The sequence below is a fragment of the Filicampus tigris genome, chromosome 19 (genome assembly GCF_054856515.1).
Source record: "Filicampus tigris isolate MCC_2025a chromosome 19, RoL_Ftig_1.0, whole genome shotgun sequence".
NCBI lineage: Eukaryota > Metazoa > Chordata > Actinopteri > Syngnathiformes > Syngnathidae > Filicampus > Filicampus tigris.
In genome coordinates, this window is record NC_141235.1 from 9,326,832 (window position 1) to 9,351,613 (window position 24,782).

At 40.1% G+C, this 24,782-nt stretch overlaps 1 protein-coding gene across 2 annotated transcripts in view; it reads right to left on the bottom strand.

Moving 5' to 3' along the window:
- The window catches only part of ankfn1b (ankyrin repeat and fibronectin type III domain containing 1b), a 119,964-nt gene that overhangs the window by 89,279 nt on the left and 5,903 nt on the right, over nt 1-24,782 (bottom strand). Inside the window, exons 1-3 of one of the 2 annotated variants that reach the window (XM_086017558.1) lie at nt 14,520-15,015; nt 6,560-6,738; nt 2,490-2,719 (exon numbers count right to left, since the gene is read on the bottom strand). In XM_086017558.1, coding sequence (XP_085873684.1) covers nt 2,490-2,719; nt 6,560-6,738; nt 14,520-14,638 — 528 coding nt within the window. In that variant the 5' untranslated portion in view covers nt 14,639-15,015. Of the gene's footprint in view, nt 1-2,489; nt 2,720-6,559; nt 6,739-14,519; nt 15,016-24,782 lie in introns of those variants that run through there. The other variant, XM_086017559.1, reaches the window with a different exon arrangement.

The following is a 24,782-nucleotide window of genomic DNA, read 5'->3' on the forward strand; positions in this document are numbered from 1 at the left end:
TGAATAGGTGCAAGTTGGACATGTTAAAATGTTATGTAAAATATTGCCTGCACACGTGGTCAAGGTTTTATGTCACTTCTTTATTTTGTTCTATGGAAGCTATCCACAGCTATTCACTCAAAAACTAACTTTTTTTTGTGTTTGCACTATTTATGAAATACCCTAAGATGCCACAAGATTCCACCAAGGCACCGTCTAAACAGGAAAGTAGTACTGTACAGAAATTGGAGTCAAGGAAGTACGTTGATCAGCTGAAAGACAAGCTTTGTTTGTTTGAGAAGTTTAGCCTGGGTTGTTCGTGGAAATTGCAGTGAATCTTCATCGCATCTGTAAGCCATTTATTTTTAAGGAAAATGTCTTAAAAATTGTTAAAGGGGAAGTCAACGCTGTAATGTTCCGCCTTCTGTTATTCAAGAAGTCGACAGAAGACAAAATGGCCGCCCCCGGAGATGGCTAAAAACGAGTGCATTTTGCTGCTTAACTCATATTCCACAAACGCAAAATTAATCAGTATGCCGTGTTTCAACTAGTGGGGCTGCTAGGACATATTCTTGAAAAAAATATGTTTGGGTTGACTTCCGCTTTAAACTTTTATGGGATCATATCTTGTTGTACAAAGTATACTTCTATTGTAATTTTTTTTATTTTTTTTTTTAGGTTTTTCCACTATTCGTTGCAAGCAGAGCTGGACTGGCTATGGGGAATAGCGGGCAGATGTCCGGCAGGCCGGCATCTTCTTGGGCTGTAATTATGATTAATTTTTCCCTCTTAAATGTTTTGCAATTAATTGGCACACACGCTTACAGGTCGCATGTGCGTGCACGTCGCATGCACGCTTAACTTTGGCAATTCACCTCTTCAACAGCATAAATGAAAACTGAGCATTGCTCTTGCTACAGAAAAGACTTAGATTGTAAAAAGCCTCAATACTGAATAAGAAATGTAATACAAGCTGTGCGAGCCTCACCCCAAAACAACCGCAGCTCGTAAGATCCACAACAGCCTCCATGGCACCGAACGAATAAAATCCTGCCTGCTGATGAGCTCCTTCAATTCCTTTCCCGCTGTGGAGTCCGTCTTTAAATTGTACTCCCCTACCAGCAATGTGAAGCCAAGTATTCATCTACAATATGAATTCTGTCTTAGTAATCCTTTCAGCAACTTGCGCGTGAAGACAGAAATATTTTAGGGTCTATAAACACACCGTACGACTTAGTTGGCCCACCTGAGCCTAGTCAACCCATGCTCGGGGTCAGTTGCACCTGTGTCACTGGAGAACCAATTACAAAGCTCAGGCTGCTAATAGGGTCTTCGGTTACGTGATCCGGTGACTGCGACACAATAGAAAAGTCTTCAATCATTAATGCCATTCGTGTACTTGAAGTCTGTTGCCCTTGTCTAAATCATTAGGACCAAAGCACCCCAAACTTAGTCTTAGTCATAAAAACGTTGAGCCAGACAAATAATTTGCAGTTATAAAATCACAGGCAATGAGGTCACTGAGGGAACAAATGCGTTCCCTAGCAAAACTGCTTGCGCACAGGCCGTGTCAACAATATCCGAGTTGTTTTCGGCGGCAGACAGTTGGCTTGATAAAAGGCTTAATGACGCTGACATCCCGCTTAATGATTTCATTTAAAGCAGCGCGCGTGTCGTCAGCACTTTTCTCAGCGGAACTGTCACCGGATGATAAAGAGTGACAAATGTGACGTCTTCGCATGTGACAGCAGGTGTTGCTTTGGCTTCATGATGGTGTAAGTATTGTAATCAAATGGTCATTGATTAACTTGATTTGTAAAAAAATAAAGTGAAATGCATATTTCAAGATTCATCTCATTAAATATAGATTTTTTCTAGTCCGCTATTTTGTATGATTGTGAAACGGAATGCAAAAAAACAAGATGTTATAATATAAATATGATAACAGTTAAAATCTAAAGAACAAAATAAAAAAAGGCAGCTTCAATTAGAAGCACTTTTATGGAAAAAGTCACCTTTATGTATTGAAAGGCCTTTATATAAACACAATTTCTTCCTGCGAAACCTGTTTTGTGATACTATATATTTTGTGCTCTTTATATAAAACCCTTCCATGCCACAAGATGGCGCCAAATCCCTGGCTATGAGGAATGTAGCAATTGTCAAGAACGTATTGTTGACTTGAGACATTTTGACTGAAAAAACGCAAGGGAGGATTTTAATTTAATCTGCGATGTTCTGGGTTTGAAATTAATTAAACATGTCATTACAGTTTGTGGTATATTTATGGTTAAACAATTACATTTTAAATTGTATACATTTATGTGCGGTGTCATTTCCTTGTGTTTTATTTTTGTAATGTGTGGCATGGCTCGGTTTACTGTATAAATCTTTAGAAGAGACCCACAAGTAATTTTTCTTCTTCCTACGCTATTCACACCAAAACAACAGAATGCTACCATTCAAGTCATTAAATCTCGTGAAATAGGAATAAGAGTTGTCAAACTCACAAATTTGCGTTTCAGCTTGGCCTTACTGCTGCGGGCGGGCTTGTCCTCCACCGCAGCCCCCGAGCTGTAGTCGCAGTTCATGTCCAGGTGGTTGTCGGCGGAGATGCTTTTACGGAGGTATGCGGCGCGTGCCCGGAAGTGTGAAAAGGGCGACTGGGAGCGAGGTCTGGCTTCCTCTCGCTCTGGCTCATCTTCAGCCTCCATGTCATCCTCCAAGCGCCACAGTTCGCCTGGGAAAATAAAAGGAGAGTCATGCATAATTCACTGTGAGGAATGGCCTCTTTTGCAATGTTGCCACATTTAACTGGATGTGCAGCAAAATTCAAGGGGCCCTTTTCTGGCTCACGCTGCACCGCTCCAGAAAATATTTTGTCATGAAAGATTAACAATGGGGTAATCCGCTGCTATTCGTGGAGGATAGGGACAGAGCCCTGCTGCATATAGCAGAAAAAAAAGGCCAAGTAATTGAAATCATAGTTAAGGGTACATTTAGGGATTAAACTATCACCTATAAAATCATAAACATCTTTAAAGCGAAAGTCAACCCAAAGATTTTTTTCCCCAGAATATGTTCTATGCAGGCGCACTAGTTGAAATACGGCATTCTGATTAATATTGCATTTGTGGAATATAAATTAAGCAGAAAAATGCACCCACTTTTAGCCATCTCCGGTGGCGTCCATTTTGTCACTTCTGTCGACTGAAGATGACATTGAAGTTGCTCATGGCTCAGTTAACGACCAATCACGGCTCATCTCTTTTCTGAAGCTGTCATCTTCTGTCATTCGACAGAAGTGACAAAATGGCCACCCCCTGAGCTAACTAAAAACGGGTGGATTTCTCATATTCCACAAACGCAATATTAATGAGAATGCCATGCGTGTTTAGACTAGTGGGCCTCCATATTCTGAAATAAATATGTTTGGGTTGACTTCCACTTTAAGTAGATGGGTGGCTATTATTTGTATTTTTTTTCTATTTGTATCATGCCTTGGTAGCTAATCCCCACAAACAGTGAGGGTTGACTGTAGTGGGTTAAATCTGTCAAGTGCAGGTCCGATGAGTCCGCGCACTGAATGAAAATTGCTCTATAAGAAATCGGGAGGGGCAGGAAGTAACAGATTTGCGGCGGCTTTGTCTTCTAGCGACAAGCGTTCACGCTCGCTTTCTGTCACAATGTGCTAATCACACGCGACTTGCATCGCTTTCGATCTCATCCTTGCCACAAATTCTGACAGCTTGGCATCAGTAACAGCCCGCAGACATGATGCGGGACCAACTGACTTCAAGAGATTGCTACATGTCAAATGGGATGTTGTAAATATGTCCTGCAATAATCGAAACTACTATTTGTCTCACTAATTTATGTGAATTCTGGGCCTGTGAAATTTAACACAAATTTGTTATCGTGTTGTATGAATAGCAACAGGTGGACACAGGTTAATAACTTCTGCCTGTCACTATACCTCGCTGGCATAGATAGATGAACAAACCATTTCTAGCAGAAAAAATAATAATAATGGCTGTGTGACTGTGAGGTGAACCTAATCCAAATGATGAGTTTTTGCATTTTACCTATCATGTCCCCATAAGTTGCCTTTACCAAGTGTCTTCCAGTATTGGCATTGATACACACATTAAAAAAAAAAAAAAAAAAAAACTTTGCGCAACAGAAAGCTAATGAGCAAGAAGGGTAGACAGAAGCGTGGCAGCATTATGGTCAATGACAGAGGTTGCTAGGCAACAAGCGGCCATGTTAAGTCTCTCGATTTTGATATTTGCAACAGAGCAGCAGCAGGAGCAGCAGGGCGGGGGGGGGGACAAACACACTGATGGGTCTGGACCATAAAATAAAAGTAATACATAATAATTATAGTAAATAATAACACGCAGAGCTGCAGGTATTACTTTTGTCCACTTGGGGTCGCCATCCTCATGTTGTACTGTAGCATCTGTGACGTTTGAGTGTTTATGGCTTTAAAAGGGGGGTGTTGAGTGACGTGGGCGCCATCAAATGAGAGTGTAGAGTTCACTGGCTGTTAACTGGCTATGCTATTAGCCAGTCTGTGTGTTGGCGTCTGTTGTCATTGGCAACAATAACACATGCTGATGTGGTATGCATTGCATTTCGTCTTCTTTTTTAAGTATGAAATGATCCCATACGTTGGACATTAATTGTGTTTTAGGGACTCCTTCCTCTTGGCTTGCCACCATTGTGCCCACTCATTTCTATTTCTTATTTTACTCTGTGAAAAGGTGAATGAAGAACAAACTGATGCTTCAGAAAGTGGAAGCCGCCTCCTATGCAAGCCTCTCTTTCACTAAACATCGCAAATAAGGGAGGATGTGAGAGCTACTTCCTGTATCGCAAATGTGGTAATGTGGTAATGTGCTAATTCTAATTCATCAGGAGGAGCTTGGATCAAACCCCATCAGTCAGTTGTGACAAACTAGTCGTGACTGGTGTTGGGGGACGTTCTGCCAATATCCACCTCCCACGTAAAAAGGCATTACTATGTAGGTCGTTTTGGAGAGCAGACAAATTGGTATTCAATTCAAGTCGTAATGGGGAAACGCTTCTATGTTGCTATATTTGTCTTCAAAAGAAGAAGTGTGATCTGTGACTTGTGAAAGAAAAAAATGTGTGTTTGAGAGGTTTAGGGAGGATTACATCAGGCGTTGCCATTGTTCAGAACAAATAAACACATATGAGAACAAGTTTTTCGTTGCACAGAGGCTGCGCAAGCCTCAAAAGGCCATCTGCTTCATATACAAACATATAGTGACCCTTTTTTTTTTTTTTTTTTAATCGTACCTCACCCATACACTTTAAACATATTTGAACATTGTAAATGTATTTGAACATGTCAAAAAATGGAAGCATAAAATCTCATTTCTCTTTTAGCTTATCCGAATATTCATGGGGCGCAACAGCAAATTACCGTATTTTCCGGAGTACAAGCCGCTACTTTTTTCCTAGGTTTTGAACCGTGCGGCTTGTATATGGTGCGGCTATTCTGTGGATTTTTCTGCCACCGCTAGGGGCGGTCAAACCGGAATTACAATCCAATACAATACAATTGCCATTAACAGGATGTCACTGCAGGTGGAGGAGTTCAAAAGGTGAGGACGCTATGCACTAGGTTATGAATTAGGTGGTATGCAGAAGTACAGCAATAACAGGTGAACGTTTACTGACAAAGTGGAGTGGGGTGAAATGAAGATGAGTACTGTTAATTTTCTCTTGGTTCTATTCCGTTTTAATCAGCAAAGTTGCTGCCGTGTTAAAAGGCACGCGAGGAAAGAATCTGTTCAGGTATGTACATGTACATTTACAATTCAAAATCGTTCTGTAAATGTAGCAAATATCTAATTTTTCAACATAGGTGCAGGTTATATATGTTTTCTTTTTTTTTTTTTTAATAGAGTGGGTGCGGCTTGTATAATGGCGCGTCTTATAGTCTGGAAATTACGGTATCCTCTTCCATTTTAGTAAAATGTAAACGTAATTAAATGTACGGAAAATACTTTTTGTAGTGTCTGTGCGTTAGCTACATACCTTTCATTTTGGCGCCATCAGATTGAGTCTTGATGTTGTTGGAGGTTTTGTTGTTACAATTTGCCTGTGTTCTAAACTGCCAAAAGGTGAATTCAATTGACTTAATATCATTTGTGTGAAGTCCTAGTCCGTTTTTTGTTTGCCCATGTGTGATGTCACGCTGAGCCCTGGGTAGTTGTGATGTCATTTTCAGTCGACAGAAATGACAAAATGGCCGCCCCCTGAGATGGCTAAAAATGGGTGGATTTTGCTGCTTAACTCATATTGCACAACCGCACTATTAATCAGAATGCCGCGTTTCAACTAGTAGGCCTGCTGGTAACATATTTTAAAAAAATATATGTTTGGGTTGATTTCCTCTTTAATACAGTTGTTTTTGTAACATGGGTTCAAGATGTGTAGATGCCTGATGCATGGTGTTGCTACTTTATAATCTGCGGATTGCTTCAAAAATATGCGATATATCCGGGAACTGTATTGCAAAGTTGCTTATTGGACTCACTGCACTCACCTGCAGGTGGCAGCGTGCAGGCTTTTGGGCTGCTGGCAGTGGGGGGGTTCTTTCTACGAGGAGGACTTCCTCCAATGAGGTCCGAGTGATGGACTCTGGACACGCGGGGGGACTGGGGGATGCTGGGTAGGGTTCGGGACTTGGCCAGGATGGGTCTCTGCAACTTCCTTTCCAGCGACCTGGTTGGGAAAAGAGCAATCAGATTGTTGTTTGGATTCTAAGAAAAATGATCCTGAAAGAAAATAAATGTATGGAATTCGGTACTGCCTATTTCAGCTCCTGCACCTGACGTCAAATGTCCATTCACGTGTGGAGGAGTGGCTTGGCTGCCTTTCCAACAGAATGATTACGAAGCAGTTGTACACATGTTCGCAAACTCACCCACACGCACAAAGCCAGTTTACTGTTAAGGAGCAACAAGAGAGCAGTTGTACAGATCAATCGTGAAATTACTTCCACCTCAGCATAATCAAGTCGGAGGCCATTTAGGAAAACAAGCAGCAGAAATTGGTTTTCTTTTATGGTGGTTGATGCCACAAAACTCCCCAGCGGGAAGCCAATCAATAGACACGAGCACAGCACCGCAAAGTGCTTTCCGAGCTATAACGCAGTCGAATAATCTCAATATGATTGGCAGGACGTGGCATGCATGTAAAATAGCTAATCGGTGATTTTAAGAATACATTACTAGCGCCGCCCTGTCCCATTTACTACTTGTTGCATCCCTTCCTAGTCCACATAATATCGATAGAATTCAACTGAAGTGTGGGAGCACTGTCATCAAATAATTTGCGCATTTACATGTAAACTATTACTATAGGTAATGATAAAATATTTTTAGGGAGCGTCAAGGGCGTGTGTATTTTGGGTCCCTATTAAGATTACTGCATATCATTTTATGCTGTTAGTGTTCTCTCTGATTGTTGTTTTTTGGTCTTATTCTCTCAGTCTGTCCCCTCTCAAACCTCGTTCTGTCTGACTGCATTTCCAATAAATAGCCATCACAATAACCACACGGGGAGTAAATGAAACTGGCCTGCTGCCAAGGAAAAACTGCTCTGGCATAGAAAAGCATTCAGGTCCAGCATATTGCATGACCTAGCAGACCAACAGGAATTAAAAAAAAAAAAAAATTCAAATACTACATGGGTATAACTTTACGTGGATTACTACGCTCTCAATAAACGCTATGGCAGCAGTAAGACCTGAAATGAATCGAGACAACCCTGAGTCACTGCACCCAATCCACCTCCTCCGCCGCGGGCTCCAGCGTGATGTGATCAAATTCACTGAAACGTGGTCAGAATTTCCAACGCCAGACTCAGACGCCTGAACGGCACACTGTTGTGGCGACAACTTTGACTGAGAATGGGGCAATTACACACAAAATGTGTTCGTCCAGGATTTGTCGCTTTCTCTTTGTGAGACTGCCTGGATAGACCATGTGGTTTATTACCTCTGCAGAGCACTAAAAGCGGGACGAGATGTTTTGATCGTTGTTTGTGGATTCATTAGTTTGAAGGACTACAACAACAACAGCAAAAATGATATCCAATTGCTGGGTGCTGCCTGGATTAGGGTTAGGTTAGATTAGATTAAATTAGATTAATTTAATTTTGTCATTAGATATGTCACAAGTACAAGGCAGTGAAATGTAAATTATATACAACCACACTGTAAAAAACTGTTTCAGAACGTGCACTATAAATCAAATAGGTGAATTTTTAGTTTGTTTTTTTTTGTTTTTTTTTTAAATAAAAATGGTTATCCCTATTACTTGGTACAAAAATAACTGTGGGGCGAAATCAAAATTTCAAGGCAACAAACTTGGATAACATTTTAAATTGGGCAATTCAAAATATTTTTTAATAAGATTTGTTAATGTGAAAATTTGCTTTCCCACATTTTCAATCAAAATAACGGTTTACAGAATTAAAAATCCCTTGTAATGTCCCCCAATTTAAAGATAAGTAAGAACAATTTGTTTTTTGAGCAAATAACTTGCTTGCTTTGTTGTGCTAACATTGTTGCCATAAATGTCAAACAATCATATTTTAAAGTTGTTCCAATTTAAATTACCGTTTCAGGCCCCCCAAAAATGTGTGGTTTTTTTATCTTATTTGTTGTGTGTAGGCGAATAGCGAATATACTGGGGGATTATCGTACGCCCATTTGTATTTAGAAAATAATCTCACACACAAACAAGCATATTTCACTAAGAATGTCAATGTCATATGACATAACATCAGATAATTACACTACATTTGAACAACGAGAACAGAGAATTAAGTGAATTAGAGAATTAAATGCTTGATTGTGCCTTGAGAGGATACTAGTCAACAACTACTCGTCAGCATAAATGAGTCTGCAAGACTAATGCAGTCCTCTTGGGTAAAGTCTCAGATACCCTGCTGGGAATATTTCAGATGACTTTTAAATCTCTTGGATGTCTGGCTCAGGATGCATTTTGCATTCATCAACTCGGAGCTATCTGCTAAACTGACGTCAGCACATCCGCGGCTAAGTACTGACATGTGCCTACTGTCAGCAAGTCAACTGCTCTCTGACAGAACAGGTGGGTGTTGAATATTTGGACTGGGACGTGAGAGCATCCATAAATGGACACTGAGAACCCAGCAGAGTGATGAGGTATTTTCGGCATGTTTCACAAGATAAACTAATGAGACACAAAAACACATAGAAATACAGTGACAGAAACAGGCAGATACCTCACTCTTTTAACGCAGGGGTTCTCGAATTGATTCGCTTTAGAACAAGTGGCACATTGGCAGACAGACGTGGTAAATATGCTTCAAAAAACTGTGTCTCCAATCTGTTAAATGCCACTCATAGCTGAAGGTTACTGTCAAACAACCACATAGCCTCTGCTACATTAAGGCTAACAATAAGCAGCCATGTGGTGTGCTGTTGTTACCCTTTGAAGATATCTGAACACACACAGCAACACATGAAGCCAGATAATGTAAAAATACACACAGGCCTACATTATTTATCCTCTGCGCGGAGTTACTAATATCACTGCTGCACTGAGAAGCCGAGAGAGGAGCTGAGTCTACAGTACATTACTGTATCCCTATGTCCGTTTTTAAAGTGCCCCCAAGTGGCCAATCCACATACACCGTATGCGGTCCGGGACCCCAGTTTGACAACCACTGCTATAGCAAATTAAATGTGAGACAGCAAAGCATACACACACACACACTTCTCACAGCATATGCAAGATGAAACAACACAGGCGCCAACAGGTAAATGGCACACACACGCACGCACGCACGCATGCGCACACACACACACACACACCACAGAGCCATGCAGTTGTAAACACCCCAAACGGCACATCATGATGGCCCCGGCTGCAGACAATTTGGAATCTCGCTCATGCAACAAACCTGTTGCTAAGCGACAAAACAAGGGGAAAGGAAAGGAAACGGGGGTGAGGGAAATAGGAGGTTAAAGGAAAGTTCTTAAATTGTCCGTACATAATGTCTAACATATTTTAAATTGCCAAATCCAGAATCATCTTTGTCTACCAAGATATTTCTTCCTACAAGGTCATTTCTCTCTTGCTTCAAGCAGTTTTTCCTTAAAATCTTAAGATATCACAACTTGGTATTGGCATTTTAATATTGCTTGAGCGTAAGTTTAGCTAAAAATAAGATATACCATTACTCTATAGTTGTGAGCAGTCCAAATTGTTTTAAGACATTGGTGGATTTATTGTAAGCGAGCTATGTTTTAAGAAATCTGGTCAAATTTCTTCAAATCGATTGGCAGAGTCATTTTGCTTGAATTAAGCAAAATCCCAACAATTCATTGTGACTCGTTCTGGTGTGCACAATTTTGCCACTGTGGGGCAGTACAAAACAGTCATGCACACAAACGAAAAAAAATTTCACAAGTACTTCAAGTGACTCAGGAAAATACAGAAAACTTTGTCACCTGTCCAAGGTGTCCTGCACTGTGTTAGCATGACACAATGTTGAGGTTGTTTTAAATACACAACGTGCAATTCTCTTTGTTTGATGTTTACTCTGACCGTAAACTTCGACAGAGTTGCAATAAAGAGGCTCTTTTTGGAAGAATTGTTCACTATTTGACAAACTGTTGCTTGTTGTGGAGTAAGTAGAGTTCACTTCCCGTGCAGCATCAAAAAAAAAAAAAAACATCGGCTAGAAAAACTCAAAAGTCGGAGCAGTATTATGTCAAGATACCACTGTATATTCATCATTTCAATGACTTTTTTTTTTTCCAGCCCTGTTTTTCCAGTACAATATCGAGGCCATTGTGTGCAAAACTGCACGGAGGAAGAGGATGATGTGTCTATTGGAGATGCCAGGGAACGATCAGCTTCTGAGCATTTGCCCTCTAGCCTTTTTTTGTGGTTTTCTTCTATCTCGCGTAGCACTTGGCTGACAGTGAAGAGGCTTTAAAAGACTTTGCTTCAATCGCCTTTCTCACTGCCAGCTCCAATGCGCTTCCGCACACATTTCCGCATGAAGAGATTTAAGTGCGAGCGTAAGTTGAAGACCTGGAAACGGAATCTAATTCACCCAATGACGGACCGGTAACAAATCCTCCCATTTGAGCTTTGAACTATTCACTGAACAGACAAATCTATTGTACCAGTGTGTATCATCTGTAGCTATATGGTGGCATTCTGTTGAAGTACCGAAGCTTGTTTTCGTTCCCAGTCACTCAAGCGCATCTCAATCTGGGGCGATAACTGTCCACGGTGCTGAATACAGCATCCAGCTAAGCCCCGAAAATATTCATACCCTGGCCAAACCGAGTGGATTTTTATCTACTTGTGGCTGGAAATGACAGCGTGTTACTCTGTTTGCACAGTGTGTTGGTGTGTGTTAGTGGCAGGACTTGCCCTTTTCATGGAGTGAGCCGCTCAAGGTTGGCTGCTAGGCTGACTTTGATGTTACTCTCAAAATAGACCAGTTTCAAGTGCAACATGACGCCGTATCACAATTGCCAACCAACTATTTGGGAGAGCAAAAGACTAATTGGTGCAAGGAGCACAGGATATTGGTCTTTGATTCAGACTGGGCTTACTGTATGTGACTAATCATTAATCCATTCCATTTCCCTCAACTAAACAAGCATCATGTCTTCACGCGAGCTTTACAAAACGGATCATTTCCTGTTTGACAGTACCCAAATTGAGAATTAAAAAGCTACTTTGAGCAGCCGAGCGGACAGGCAGGAGCAAACGTGCACGCTCGGCCCTTTTTGATTAAACATCGCTTATGATTCATTATGCACTGAACAACTTGTCCCCATTTATTATGGCTGTGTTCCAGACAGGGTGCACTTAGTGCTTTTATTCTACTGATGCCACAAGCATTTCTTTTTTTTTTTTTTTTAATGTGTAAATTAGATAATCCACCTCTTTTGTTCAGAAAACTATGACGATAATAAGATACAAAAAAAAAAAAGAAATAACCCTGAAGGTGTTCTAATAAAAGACACCCCACTTCTCATTAACAAGAGAATGCCTCTTCAAACAGAATTAGAAAGGAGACCGCTACCCTCGGTTCCTAATGGCTGCTCAGTGACGCCTGTCAAAGGCACAACCTCGAATTGGAGACGTGGCCAAAGAAAGAGAATAATAAAAGTTAAAGTGAGAGGAGGGAACGTCAGAGGGCCGAGCTAAGAAAAAGGCGGAGGGATGTGTGAGACCGAGACAGTGAGTGGGTGAGACAGACGGACAGACACAAAAGAGAACTACACACATGAGAGGGATCCAGCGTTTGTTATCATGTCCACCCACGTTCAAACTTCCACTGTGAGTGAACGATAGGAGAATTCAATATTTGCCAAACTTGCATCCGGTTGGTATCCGTTCGAGAGGAGGCAGGCTCTTAACTTTCTCCAAAGCTTTTTTTTAAACTTTAGGAGCAAAGAAAAAAAAGACATTAAAAAAACGTTTCAGGCTTGAGGTTTGGCTGGATGTATTGTGAAAACAAACCAGAGTTGAGTTGTCGAAAAGTAACCTCAACCCAACTGTGAGGTGGGGGCTAAAAACAAAGGAGAAAAGTGGTTGTCCATTTTGATTGAAGTGAAGATGAAATTATTCCGAAATGCAGGTAATTCCAACATATGTTTTCTAGTTACTATACATCATCCATATATTTTTTCCAGTTGCCAACTACTTCACCGGAAGCAACACTGAGCAATGACAACGTTCCAAAGTTAAGGCTAATTTCAACGCAGAAGCCGACAGTGAAGAGAAGATACAGCCAGCGCGTGGGACCACAAGATGTGTGACAGCATGTCTTCAAGCAAATGTGCTCGGAAAGGCTCCTCTATTTTTATCGAAATATTGAAAAAAAAAAAATGAAAAAAAAACACATCCATCCTTCCACTGAGCATCAGTGGGAAGAATCCATAGTAGCCTGCAGCCTGCAGCATGGAGCATGGATGACAGCACGCATACCGCGCACCTCCACACTTATGTAACACAAAGCCTGCTCTCACGCATGAACACTCATGTGTACAAACAGCTGGATAGCTTACAAACCTTTAGAGAGGGGTGGAACCACTAAAGTACAGTAATGTAATATGATAAGATCAGAATATTTCCCCAAAGATAATGACAGAAACCTATGTGACAATCAACACATTGGAAGAATTGCAATCATTGCTGTATCTTACCACCTATAATAGCATGACATAGCAATTGTGCAATAACGACCACAAGGTACCCCAAAATAATTTACTCACTCTTTGAATGGCCATTACTCGACAGTTTTCACTAACAAGTTCATTTTATATATTTTTTGATCAGGAAAATGAAAAGAGTTGCCATTTTCTATTGTATCCATTCATTTTGGAGAAATTTGGAAATAAGTGACTCCATGAATAACGGCTCTCGTTAATTAGGTCAATGGCCGCGCCCCCTACCGTTCTATCCTTGTTGGGCCGGAGTCACGGGGGGAACCGATTCCAAACTCTCCATTGGAAATCATTGTACTTTCATTGCTTATAACGTCCAAAAACGGCGATCAATTGGCACCAAAATTTATGTGGACATCTCTACTAATGATCACTTCAACATATCAACATATTTTTTTTTCAATACAAAAATAAAATGGTTTTGATTTAAGTTAGGTATTGAGATTAGATCATCTTTTATTGATGTCATGAACAACCCTAATATATATATATATATATATATATATATATATATATATATATATACATACACACATATACATACATACATATATACACATATCCATACACACACACATACACATATATATATACATTTACACATATATATACATACATATAGATATATACACATATACATATACACATATATATACATATTCATATACACATATATACATATACATACACAGACATATACATATATACACATATATATACACATATATACATATACACGTATATATATATACACATATACATACATAAAATAATATCGCACACCATCTATGGAGATACGTATCAAATCGTCTGTTTTTGGAGGGATGTATACTCCCGGCATTTCTTTTTTTTTTTTTACTTGAAGGCACCTTAAATTTGATGTCAGTGAGCATTGACAGTTGACAATAAAAACCTTAATCATCTCAATAGCGAAACCCTGAGGCAGCACTCTAGGATGAGTTGTTAGTACGTCTGCCTCACAGTACTGAGTTTCAGGGTTCGAGTCACACATTCCTAAAACATGCATGTTAGGTTCTTTCAAGACTAGATTATCCTTCCATGTGAATGCGGGCGTGAATGGTCGTTTGAGTATATGTGCCCTGTGCCTGACTGTCGACCAGTCCAGGGTGCACCCAGCCTCTTTCCCCCAAAAACAGCTGGCTTAGGCTCAAACTCACCATTATGAGGAGAAGCGCAATAGAAAATGGATGGATGGAATGTTAAATGCATGCAGGTTGACATGTCGACAGGTTACCTGGCCTCTGCCACCGTACAGCAGTAGCTGCCACTCCGCCGCGAGCTCCTGCCAACCCGCAGCTCCTCCCGAGACTTACGCCGATTAAAGTATTCTGTGAGTTTCCCGAAAGTCGCCATGGTTCCTTTCTCGCCAAAGGCTTTTTTGAGGGGGGTGGCTTTCTGGTCCGGTTCCGCAAAGCCGTTTCACCAACCTGTGGACTCGGCGACTGGACTCACTCGGACCCGGGGGCTGTGGCACAGCTCGGCAACGGCTGCGAGTTTGAGTCTCCCCCTTGCGCCATCAGCCTCTTATGCAAAGCACTCAATATACATAAAAATGAAAAACAATCAAAAGAGCAAATACCCACTCTGCCTCTCTTTCTCTCTCATTCGCTACTGCGCACACAGCCAGTCTCTCAAAATAGTAACGTTTGTAGTCTACCAATCGACATGGCAGGAGCAGTGCCCCCCTGAGGAGGAGGAAGAGAAAAGGGAGAAGAATCCAGACAGAGAAAGACAGAAGGGAGGTGATGGATCAGCAGTGGTCCTCTTGTGCGGCGGAATATAGGCGAGCTGCTATGATGCTTGTCCGCAAGCCCCATCTAACACTCCCCACCCTCTTTGTCCCCCCCCCCTTTCGCTTCACCTCTCTCCCGCTCTTGTTTTTCTTGTCTCAGATTCTTTCACACCGCACTCTTGATGAGCACACGCGCAGCCTCAACCAATCGGCGAAGTCTTAGCGCTGTCTCACACCATGCTCCATGTGCATAGATTTTGCACGACGCCTGAGGTGAACCTGCTCCCCCAACACCAACCCCCCCACCCCTAGACCCCAGTCTTGCTTGTTCTCTCCATGAGCAACAAATGCATGACCGCAGTGCTTTGCCACCGAACACCAATGTTGAAGAAGTGGATCGGAGGGGTTTTATGTTGCTCTACAGCCGTGGTTTTCATTTGTTGTCACCCTGGGACCCGCACCTGCCTTGTGTTGCACAGTCACAACCCATTTTGAGCAGTAATGTATTTTTTCCTGTTTATAAGTAGCCTAAAAAAAATACAGTTTTACACGCACTTTCAAATGACTTTGACATGTGCGCCAAAAGTATATTGCTAGCTACCTATATGACATCCATTAGCATTTCTTGATGCACTACATTTTGGAGTCAGACAGTCCTCCCTCAAGCACCTCCAGTGTCTATTTCTTAAGGTATGTACATATGACTATATTCATAAGTAACATAATGATAGTGAAGAGAGCAGTGGTGAGCGGTTTACGACGGAGCGGTCCAGGCGAGGAGGGCTCCTAATGAACAGCTAATTAGAGACACAAGTCTCATTGTTGTCCTTCACAATGTCATTATTCCAGCCCTGCTACTGCTGTGCCTCATTTTATTCCCCTTCTCTACTCACCTTCTGGCTCTCCCTCTCCAATTTTCTTCTTACAGCAGCAGAGCAGCTTTGAAATTATCTAATCTACACCCTTCAATCAAAAAAAGGGGGCACAATATAGTCAAAGCAAAGTGTCAAATGTAAGCGTGATACGCAATCTTTTTAAAGAAGCAATTAGCTTTGTCTATTTTTATTTATTTTTTTTGTATTTTACATACTCTACACTTTAAAGGGGAAAATCAACCCAAATATATTTTTTTCAAGAATATGTTCCCAGCAGGCCCACTAATTCAAACACGGCATTCTGATTAATATTGTGTTTGTGGAATATGAGTTAAACAGCAAAATCCACCCGTTTTTAGCCACCTCAGGGGGCGGTCATTTTGTCATTCCTGTCGACTGAAAATGACATCACAACTACCCAGGGCTCAGGTAACGACCAATCACAGCTCAGCTTTAGAAAACAGGCGAGCCCTGATTGGTCATTATCTGAGCCCTGGGTAGTTGTGATGTCATTTTCAGTCGACAGAAATGACAAAATGGCCGCCCCAGAGATGGCTAAAAACGAATGGATTAACTCTTATTCCACAAACGGAGTATTTATCAGAAAGCCTTGTTTCAACTAGTGGGCCTGCATAGAACATATTCTTGAAAAAAATAAAAACATGTTTGGGTTGACTTCCACTTTAACCTCAACTATGAATGATCTAGTCCAACAGTTCATTTTAAGAATGAAATGTAGTCCTTGAGCACAAACATTTGCCCAACCCTGATCCAGATGGTGACTTTTCTTTGCATGTCCACATTAGCAGACTGCGGTGCATCAAGCCCTATTGTAGGTTTCTGCAGGAGTTCATCTAATCGATTATCTTCTCCCTCTGCAGATTCATTACCTGCTCCTCTTGACGTGATTTGCTCCAGCCCACCCCCAGCTGGCCATCCATCTCGGAGGTAAAGCGACCTGATTAGAGAGTGCACGCATAGCCATATTCTGAGTGCACCTCCCTGGCGAAAGGGATGTGACGAAAGATGGACGAGGGACTTTTAGACGAGATGAAAAACAAAGATTATTCTACCGCAGTGATTTGAAAGTCATCACTGAATTTCATGTTTAAACAGTGCATAATGTTACAGTGACTTGAATTTTTCTAATCCAATAGTACATTTGTTTAGTACAGTTCAGTTATGTTTAACTTCTGCATATACATTTGCATTCATTTTTTTTTGTAAAATTTTTATTTAAAGCAACACTGTGTAACCGTAAGTTTTCATTGATTATGGCGCCGCCATGTGGACAAAGGTGGTGGCATACTGAGTAAATTTAACCCATTGAAGCCTGAAGCCCCTCGTGACACATCTCTCTAAAACCTACGGATGTCTTTGGAGTTACCCTTGAAAACCTGACATTTTTGTCTCCTAGAAAATAATTAAGATCTCAGCCTCTGTAGAGATAGAAACATAATTCTAAAAGAATTTGAGAGCTTAGACACAGGCAATCATTTATTAATCTTTACTGTTTCAATCGAGGATGCAAGTGAAACACTATTTTTAATTTTTTTAAAATGAAGTGGTAATTACCATGCTGTGTTCTCTTACAAAGACGTTGAAATCGTCGTTGCATGCAAACATATGTCTTAACCATACATCACGTTTGGATGGTTTCACAGCTTCGAAGTCCGCGAGCGTGTCGTCTTTATCACTGCAGTGACTTATAGCAGAGCTACAGCGATCGACGGCGTCCGCCATTACTCATCGAAAAAATTGCGGATATGCTCTGACAACTCACGACACCGTCACGTCTATTCTGATGCATTTCACTGGCTAAGAGACCGAGCATTGGATTAAAAAAAAAAAAGAAAAAGAAAATGACGTACACGCTCTCCGACTTTAAAGGGAGAAACACGCAACAGCGCTCCCGGCTTTAGTTTTAGAAACGCAGTTATGCGCTCCCGACTTTAATGGGTTAACCACATTTCCCGTGAATGAAAGCAGCGCAGCACATAGTGTACTTTCGTAAAATCCTAATTGTGTCTAAACAATACATACAATACAAACAATATAATATAACGATGGTTTGTCTTTGTAATGAATGGAGAAAAAGAGAAGTGACATATGCCGTAAAGCAGTCAGCACATTTGTAGTTTTTTTTTTTTTTTTTTTTTTTTTTTGTGCGGCAGGGTTTGTGTGTGTGTCCCTTTCCTCCTCAAAGTTGCCTAGTGCCAGTAAAAGCGATACAAACTCACTCAAGCCATGACAAAGGTACCATTGAACCAGTTGCAAGTCGATGTTTCATCAGAAGAGTTATGAATATATTTTATTAAGGTTGAATACTTACGCGGTGTTGCTTTAACTTTTATGTGCAATGCATTTCAATCAGTTCAATGTGCATAAAGACATGGTGGCAGCATTTTTTCTTTTTTTTTTTTTTTTTTTTTTCTTTTTTTTTTTTTTTTTTTTTAAATCCAGCACAGTACATTTGTTCAATTCAGTTCTGTGGTATTTAACTTTTAAGCACACACATCTGCTTTTAAAGCCAGGTTAAAAACTATGCTTTTTCCCTATAACTAGGATTAAGGTCTTTTAAAGCATTACTCAAGTATGTTGAAATTTCCATTTTTTGGAATCAAAATTAAAGAAAAAAAACCCAGCACATTTCCCCAAAAAGTTGTCGTATACCAAAGACAGTATCAGGAATTAGATGTCGATTGCAGAATAGGCTTTTGCTTGTTTTGGAGAGAGGCATTTAAATGGAAAACACCTCTGAATTTTTGAGGACGGACATCTATTAGAGCTACCTACCTATGTATTTTAATGAATGAGATTGCTGCACTCTAAATGTCTTGGGAAACGGAGATATTTATCACCGTTAGGAAAAGGCATGAAGGACAGACGGAATAATATAGTAGCAATGTCCTCTGAGCCACTGCAACCATTCACAATCGTTCCTTTTATTTTTTGTCTAGACTGCATTTGGCTCTAAAATGGTTTGGGCTGATGAATTAATCATACACTGCTATATTTCTAGGGCAATTTTCATGCAGGATGAAAAAGCAAATACACTTTGGCATCATCTACATCATGTGGGGAGCCCAGTACTTGATTGGTTAGTTGGCATTAAGAAAAACAAATAAATACATTAAATAAGAGTTTGACAGTACGAGTGATGTGACTTGATTAATGTCAGCGAACCTCCGCCATATTTAGATGAACACAATTTGTGTGTGCGCGAAAAGCGCCGTAAACAACCACAAACGTGCGTTTCCATAAGTATGGGGAACACACGCAGTTACAAAAATATGACGGCAATATCAATTTGGGTAAATGCAAATAATCAGCAGAGTTTACTTAACGCACAACAATACAATACACAAACTGTACAATAAATCCTGCCAATCAGTCTCCTGGCACCATTCCACTAAACGACTTATTTTGGTGACAAACAAGGCCATCCGAGGAGAAAGTCAGTTAAAACACACACACACACACACACACACACACACACACACACACACACACACACACACACATACAAAAATGAAGAAAAGCTTCCTTCTGTAATTACTGCGACATTGCGCCCCAGCCCTCCCTCATGCGACTCCTTCGAGAAAACCATTTACATTACAAGATGCACTCACACAATGTCATTCTTTCAAATGGACCAAAACTTGCTGGAAAGAACGCTTGAAACTCTCAAGGAATGCTGAAGGACCTCAACGCAGATATACGGCATACTGTATATGTGAATCACCGCAAAAGATTGATCAAACAGATACGATTGATAAGATCGATAGAGATCAAAAGAGACGAGGAGAGAGCGAGGGAGCAGATTGAGAGAGCGATAGATGACTAGAGATTGCGATTGAGAGTGATAACCAGATAGAATTCAATAGTTATGTTTATTGTGGAGAGAGAGAGAGACTTACGAGCCATGAACGTATTGTAAAACTGTTACTATACTGCACTTTGTACTGTACCGTTACCGGCTAAAAGTTGTTTTGCTTTTGGTTTTTTTTTTCATTTTCAAATTGCCGCCTTTGCAATTTGAAAGTTGTATTCTACTAAATTACAATGTTGATTTGAATTTGATTACTTGTTCAGCCCTTATTTGGACATACGAGTGAACAATTTTGAGAGAATTGTGTATATACGAAAAGTGAAAAGGTACAATGTATAAAAATAAAAACAAACAAACAAACAGTTCCTATTCAAACTATTTGGCCAGCAAGTCCTGTACGAGCGATTGCTTCCCAGCTCCGGGGGGCTTGCTGATGCCGCAGAACGCTCGGCCGCTCCCTCGACGTGACGCATTGGAGGGAAAACCGTGAGCGACGTCAATACGAAGCCATTTGGGAAATCTAGGCGGTGCTGAGCCGCAGTAATGTCACATTGACATATTTTGTTGTTGCCGCCGCTTATGGGAGGTAATAACGACATGCCGGGTGCATTTAGCCAACGGCTGCTTCCGTCCCGCCCCGGGCAGATTGTGATCAAACTGCAAACACAAGCTCATTCATAATGTAGTAGCAGTCTGGGAGTGAAGCGCACTTGTCGGGATGCAGGTTCGGTAGTTGTTTGGTTTATTGGCGCTGACGGCAGACAAGCGGGCTTCCTCTTCCTCCTGCGCATTTGTTTGATTTGTATCACAGCTCAGCCCTTGAGACGCATGTTTATGTTGTGCTCATCGCATTTCGTTCATGCCGAGCAATTTAGTGGAGGGGTCGGACGAGTGCCACCAAATGGAGTGTGTAGGAAGATACTATTTCATACAGTATGAGGAGAGGAGTGTAATTCAGGATTACCTGTCACGTACACACTTCTGAACCACTCTCACACACACCACTGCAAAGCATATTTTGGTATATTATATGAGGGAATTTTTGTACAATGTGTGAAAAGTAGGGCTGCCAAATTTAAAGCATTGACTATGAGATTAATTTAAATTTTATAACGCACTAAAAAAAATTAACTCCGTTTTATTTACTTCCTGTAGCAACTGACCTCTGCTCACTGTGCACCCAAACTTCGAGGAGAGTCACTATCACAAAGACGGACATTTACGTAGTTTTACTATCAGAGGTTGCTCGACAGCTCATAGGAGAAATCCAAAAATTGCACACTTTGAAAAGCCAAATTCTAATACCATATTAGTTGTTCGTCTTTGGTGTATTGTTCAATTGTTGTGTTTTATACAATACAACTTAATTTTTACAGCGTATTTCATAACAGCTACAGCTGTAACAAAGCACTTTACATCATAACAACAAAACAGCAATAATATAATGAGTGAAAGCAATAAATTGAAATACAAAATACTATATACAATAGACACCAGAAAACTTTCTGTCCCACGTTGGATCAAAAGATGGAAAAGAATCGTATTCAAGGATCAAAGAAAGCTATTAGAACTATGAATCAAAATATACTTTAAATTTTTTTCCATATTAATTCCAAGACTGAAGTAAATATCGGTGCCAAGCTTTGTAAAAAATTGTAGTTGAAAAATACGATTAATCGTGATTAATTATGGAAAATGTTGCGATTAATTGGTTAAAAAAATTTAATCGTTTGAGAGCACTTGTGAAAAAATTTAATTCTATTATGAGAGCATTTCAGTGTATGCAGTGTTGCCTCAGTTCTCTTGATAAAGTAACTTAGTTACTTTACTGATTTAAAATGAACTTAACTGATTACTTGATTTTCAGAGCAACTAAGTTAGATTAAAAGTTACTTAAATAGTTGCATCCAGCAGATACCAACAACTGTGCTTAACATAAAACAAGCATTTTACCTTAAAAATAAAATAAAAAAAATACTCATTCTAGAATTCACTTAACATAAATACTGTACATTTTTAAATCGAATATAAATAAGGAAGTCTTTTTTACTTGACATATTTAACTTTTAATGTTATAATGACAAATCTCAAAATTTATAATGTACATTTTTTATAAATATAACAATTAAATTTGGGGACATCCTGCAGTCACACAATTTGTTGGGATTTTCTCTTCAGGCTTGAATACTTACTGTGATGCAATCCATGTTTTTTTTTTGTTTTTTTGACATAGGGTTATTGAAGCTAAATAACACTCTGTTGACAGCACAGAGTGTGCAGCAAACATTAATATTTTGTTTTTGTTTTTAGTCAAATTCAAAATAGTAACTATATTACCAGTTTGAACATGCTAATCTGTTTCTGTTTATGAAGTATGGTCTGGACACAACCTGTAAGGCACTGAATACTAATAATGAATGTAAAGTTGAAGAGTCCCACCACTCCTCACTATGTTCAAGCCGGAAAAAATAATAATAAATATAAAATAAATATGTCGTGAGATATGCATGAGAGAGCATTTTATGTGACCATTTGGGGACACAAATTAAAATTTTTCCCTCCAACCTGCCCCCAAGAAAAAAATAATAATAATCTGCCCAGCAATGAGGCCTAATTAGGAAGGAACAAAACATCACAAAGTTGTAGTTTAAGCAATCAACCACATGATGGGCAATAGATGGCGGTCAGCTGGACATTGGACATTTGCAAAAACAGAAGCAGTGGTGAGCTTCTCTTAAATGAGTGCGTGGGAGGGAGACGACATCACTGGAGCCAGGCAAAATTAACGTTTTATGATGAGTTTTGTGAGGAAAACATTTACATTACTGTGTGACCTATATCTTTGCTGCTGTAACACTGAAAATTTCCCCACTGTGGGATCAATAAAGGCCTTCTTATTCTTACGTTACCTTGCTACTGTGGAATACGAAACATGGCGCCTTTAAACATGGAGCCAGTTGATTTTGTGAGGACAATCTTGGGCAATGAATATAATGTTTTGAGCCGACGATTGACAATAAAAATGTAATTTAGCAGGACAGAGTCTGACTAATGCTAATTGAACGATTAAAAGTTGCAAAGAAATGTCCACCCCTACTTCCCATGCATCTTAAAAGGTATAGAACCAAGAGACAGCCAGTAACATTCTGACGTTATTGGTTTAAAAGTAAAAGCTCAACAGCAGATCTTCATACTGCTTTATTGTGTTGTTATAATGAGAAGGACATAATCAATTAATTGATTGCTACGAATCCTGTGTATAGAATTGATTGGTGTGCAACCTTGCAAAACTACAGCAGCAACACCCACAGTGTGACCATAGTGACAGGCAGGACAATTAAATGTTCTTTTCAGTCCGACTGTATACAGTGTAGTATATTAATTTACTAATTACATTTTTATTTGGTGAGGTGAAATTATTCTAATGCATAATGTGTGCTGCTGGCATCCCTGTTGTTGCAATTAAATAACAACTGCAACATTGTAATTTAACAAAATCAATATCACCAACATCATTGACCATGAGAAAGCGAGTCAAACCATCAATCTCAACTAGTCTCCTCAACTCAATCAACCTTTTTACCATATGTTAGAAATAAATGGCCGTGTCTCCCTCTAGTGGTCTTCTTATGCCAATTTACTTCAAACTCTACACAACAACGCCTCAATACGAAAAGGGTCGGAAAACTATCACTATTAATCAGTGTTTGAATTGTGTTTGATCATTAAAACCATCTAGAAAAAGAGTGCAAAATTGTGTTTGATTACATTAATAATACATACAAAAAGAGTGCAGCACACAGTGACGCAGAGAGTTCAAAATAAATCGCTCGACAGAAAGTGGGAAGGTGAGTGCGCACCAGCTTTGCGTGTACAAGCTTGAGTGTGTGCGAATGTACATACATAAGGGGGGCATTTATAGCCCCACCTGTTCTCTCTTCCTATTGGGATGACTCATCGATGAATCACCGATTGCGCAAGTCAAGAACCTGGCTGTCACTTGATTGTTTGGCCCAATACGGCCGTAGGTTGGAGGCGTGACGTCACCGTTAAGAGAACGCGAGCCTTGGGGAGCGTTGACATAATGAGACGATGTATCATAGACACTATGAGACATGATGAGTTGTTGGCTGGAGCCCAAATATTTTAAATGAATGGCTTGAGGTGTATTAGTGCATGAGGAAACATTGTTCACAGTTTGCAATTCTACACTAAGGGGTTCTAAAACGTGTTAGATCCAGGGAGCCCTGCGTGACAGAGGAAGTTTTTTCCTCATAATACTAACACCGATTAAGCAAAACCACACGAGTTGAAGTCATATCTAACTAAATATAACCCGGCTGTGATTGCACATGGCCGCAATTTGTATAACCACTACTTTCAATGAATGAGTAGAGGTGTAGTAATCATGGGCATGCAGGTGGCGTCACTGTCAGTCACCCTTTGGCATTCTTCAACATGAAGTGGAAGAAGAGTGCCATTCCCAGCGACGCACTTGACTGCACAAAGAGAAATCCAACGCTTGCACAGGATGTAAACACACCACGTCTAACAATGGCACTGCTGTATCTGCATAAATGTGTTGAGAAAGGCCAGAAAGGAGAACATACACTGGATACATCTCATGTACCTGTGAAGCCAAGTACCTAAAGTCATTTTGCAGGTGGTGAAAAAGATGATATTTAATGTCTGATGTTACAATTTTTTTCTACGTAGTGTATAATAAGGTGGTGGTTTTGATAGAACTGCCCAACAGAACTAAGGACCAGGGTTGTAATAGGTTTGGGTTTGTCATCATAATGACTTTTTATTTCGTTTTGACTTTTGTTTTTTTAAATTCAATTTGTTTTAGAGCAGGTTTGTTAGTTTTTATTTCTTATTTTTTAATGCTTCACTTTAGTTTAGTCGCTATATGGAGTATTTCTTCGATGTTCGTTAATCTAACCTTGTAACCGACGGGGGGAAATGCTGCTGATTCTCAGTCCCCAATGTTTGACTGCAGCATCATATTTTCACCAGTAGATGGTGCTAATAAACAGTGAAAGCATTCAGTGGGAA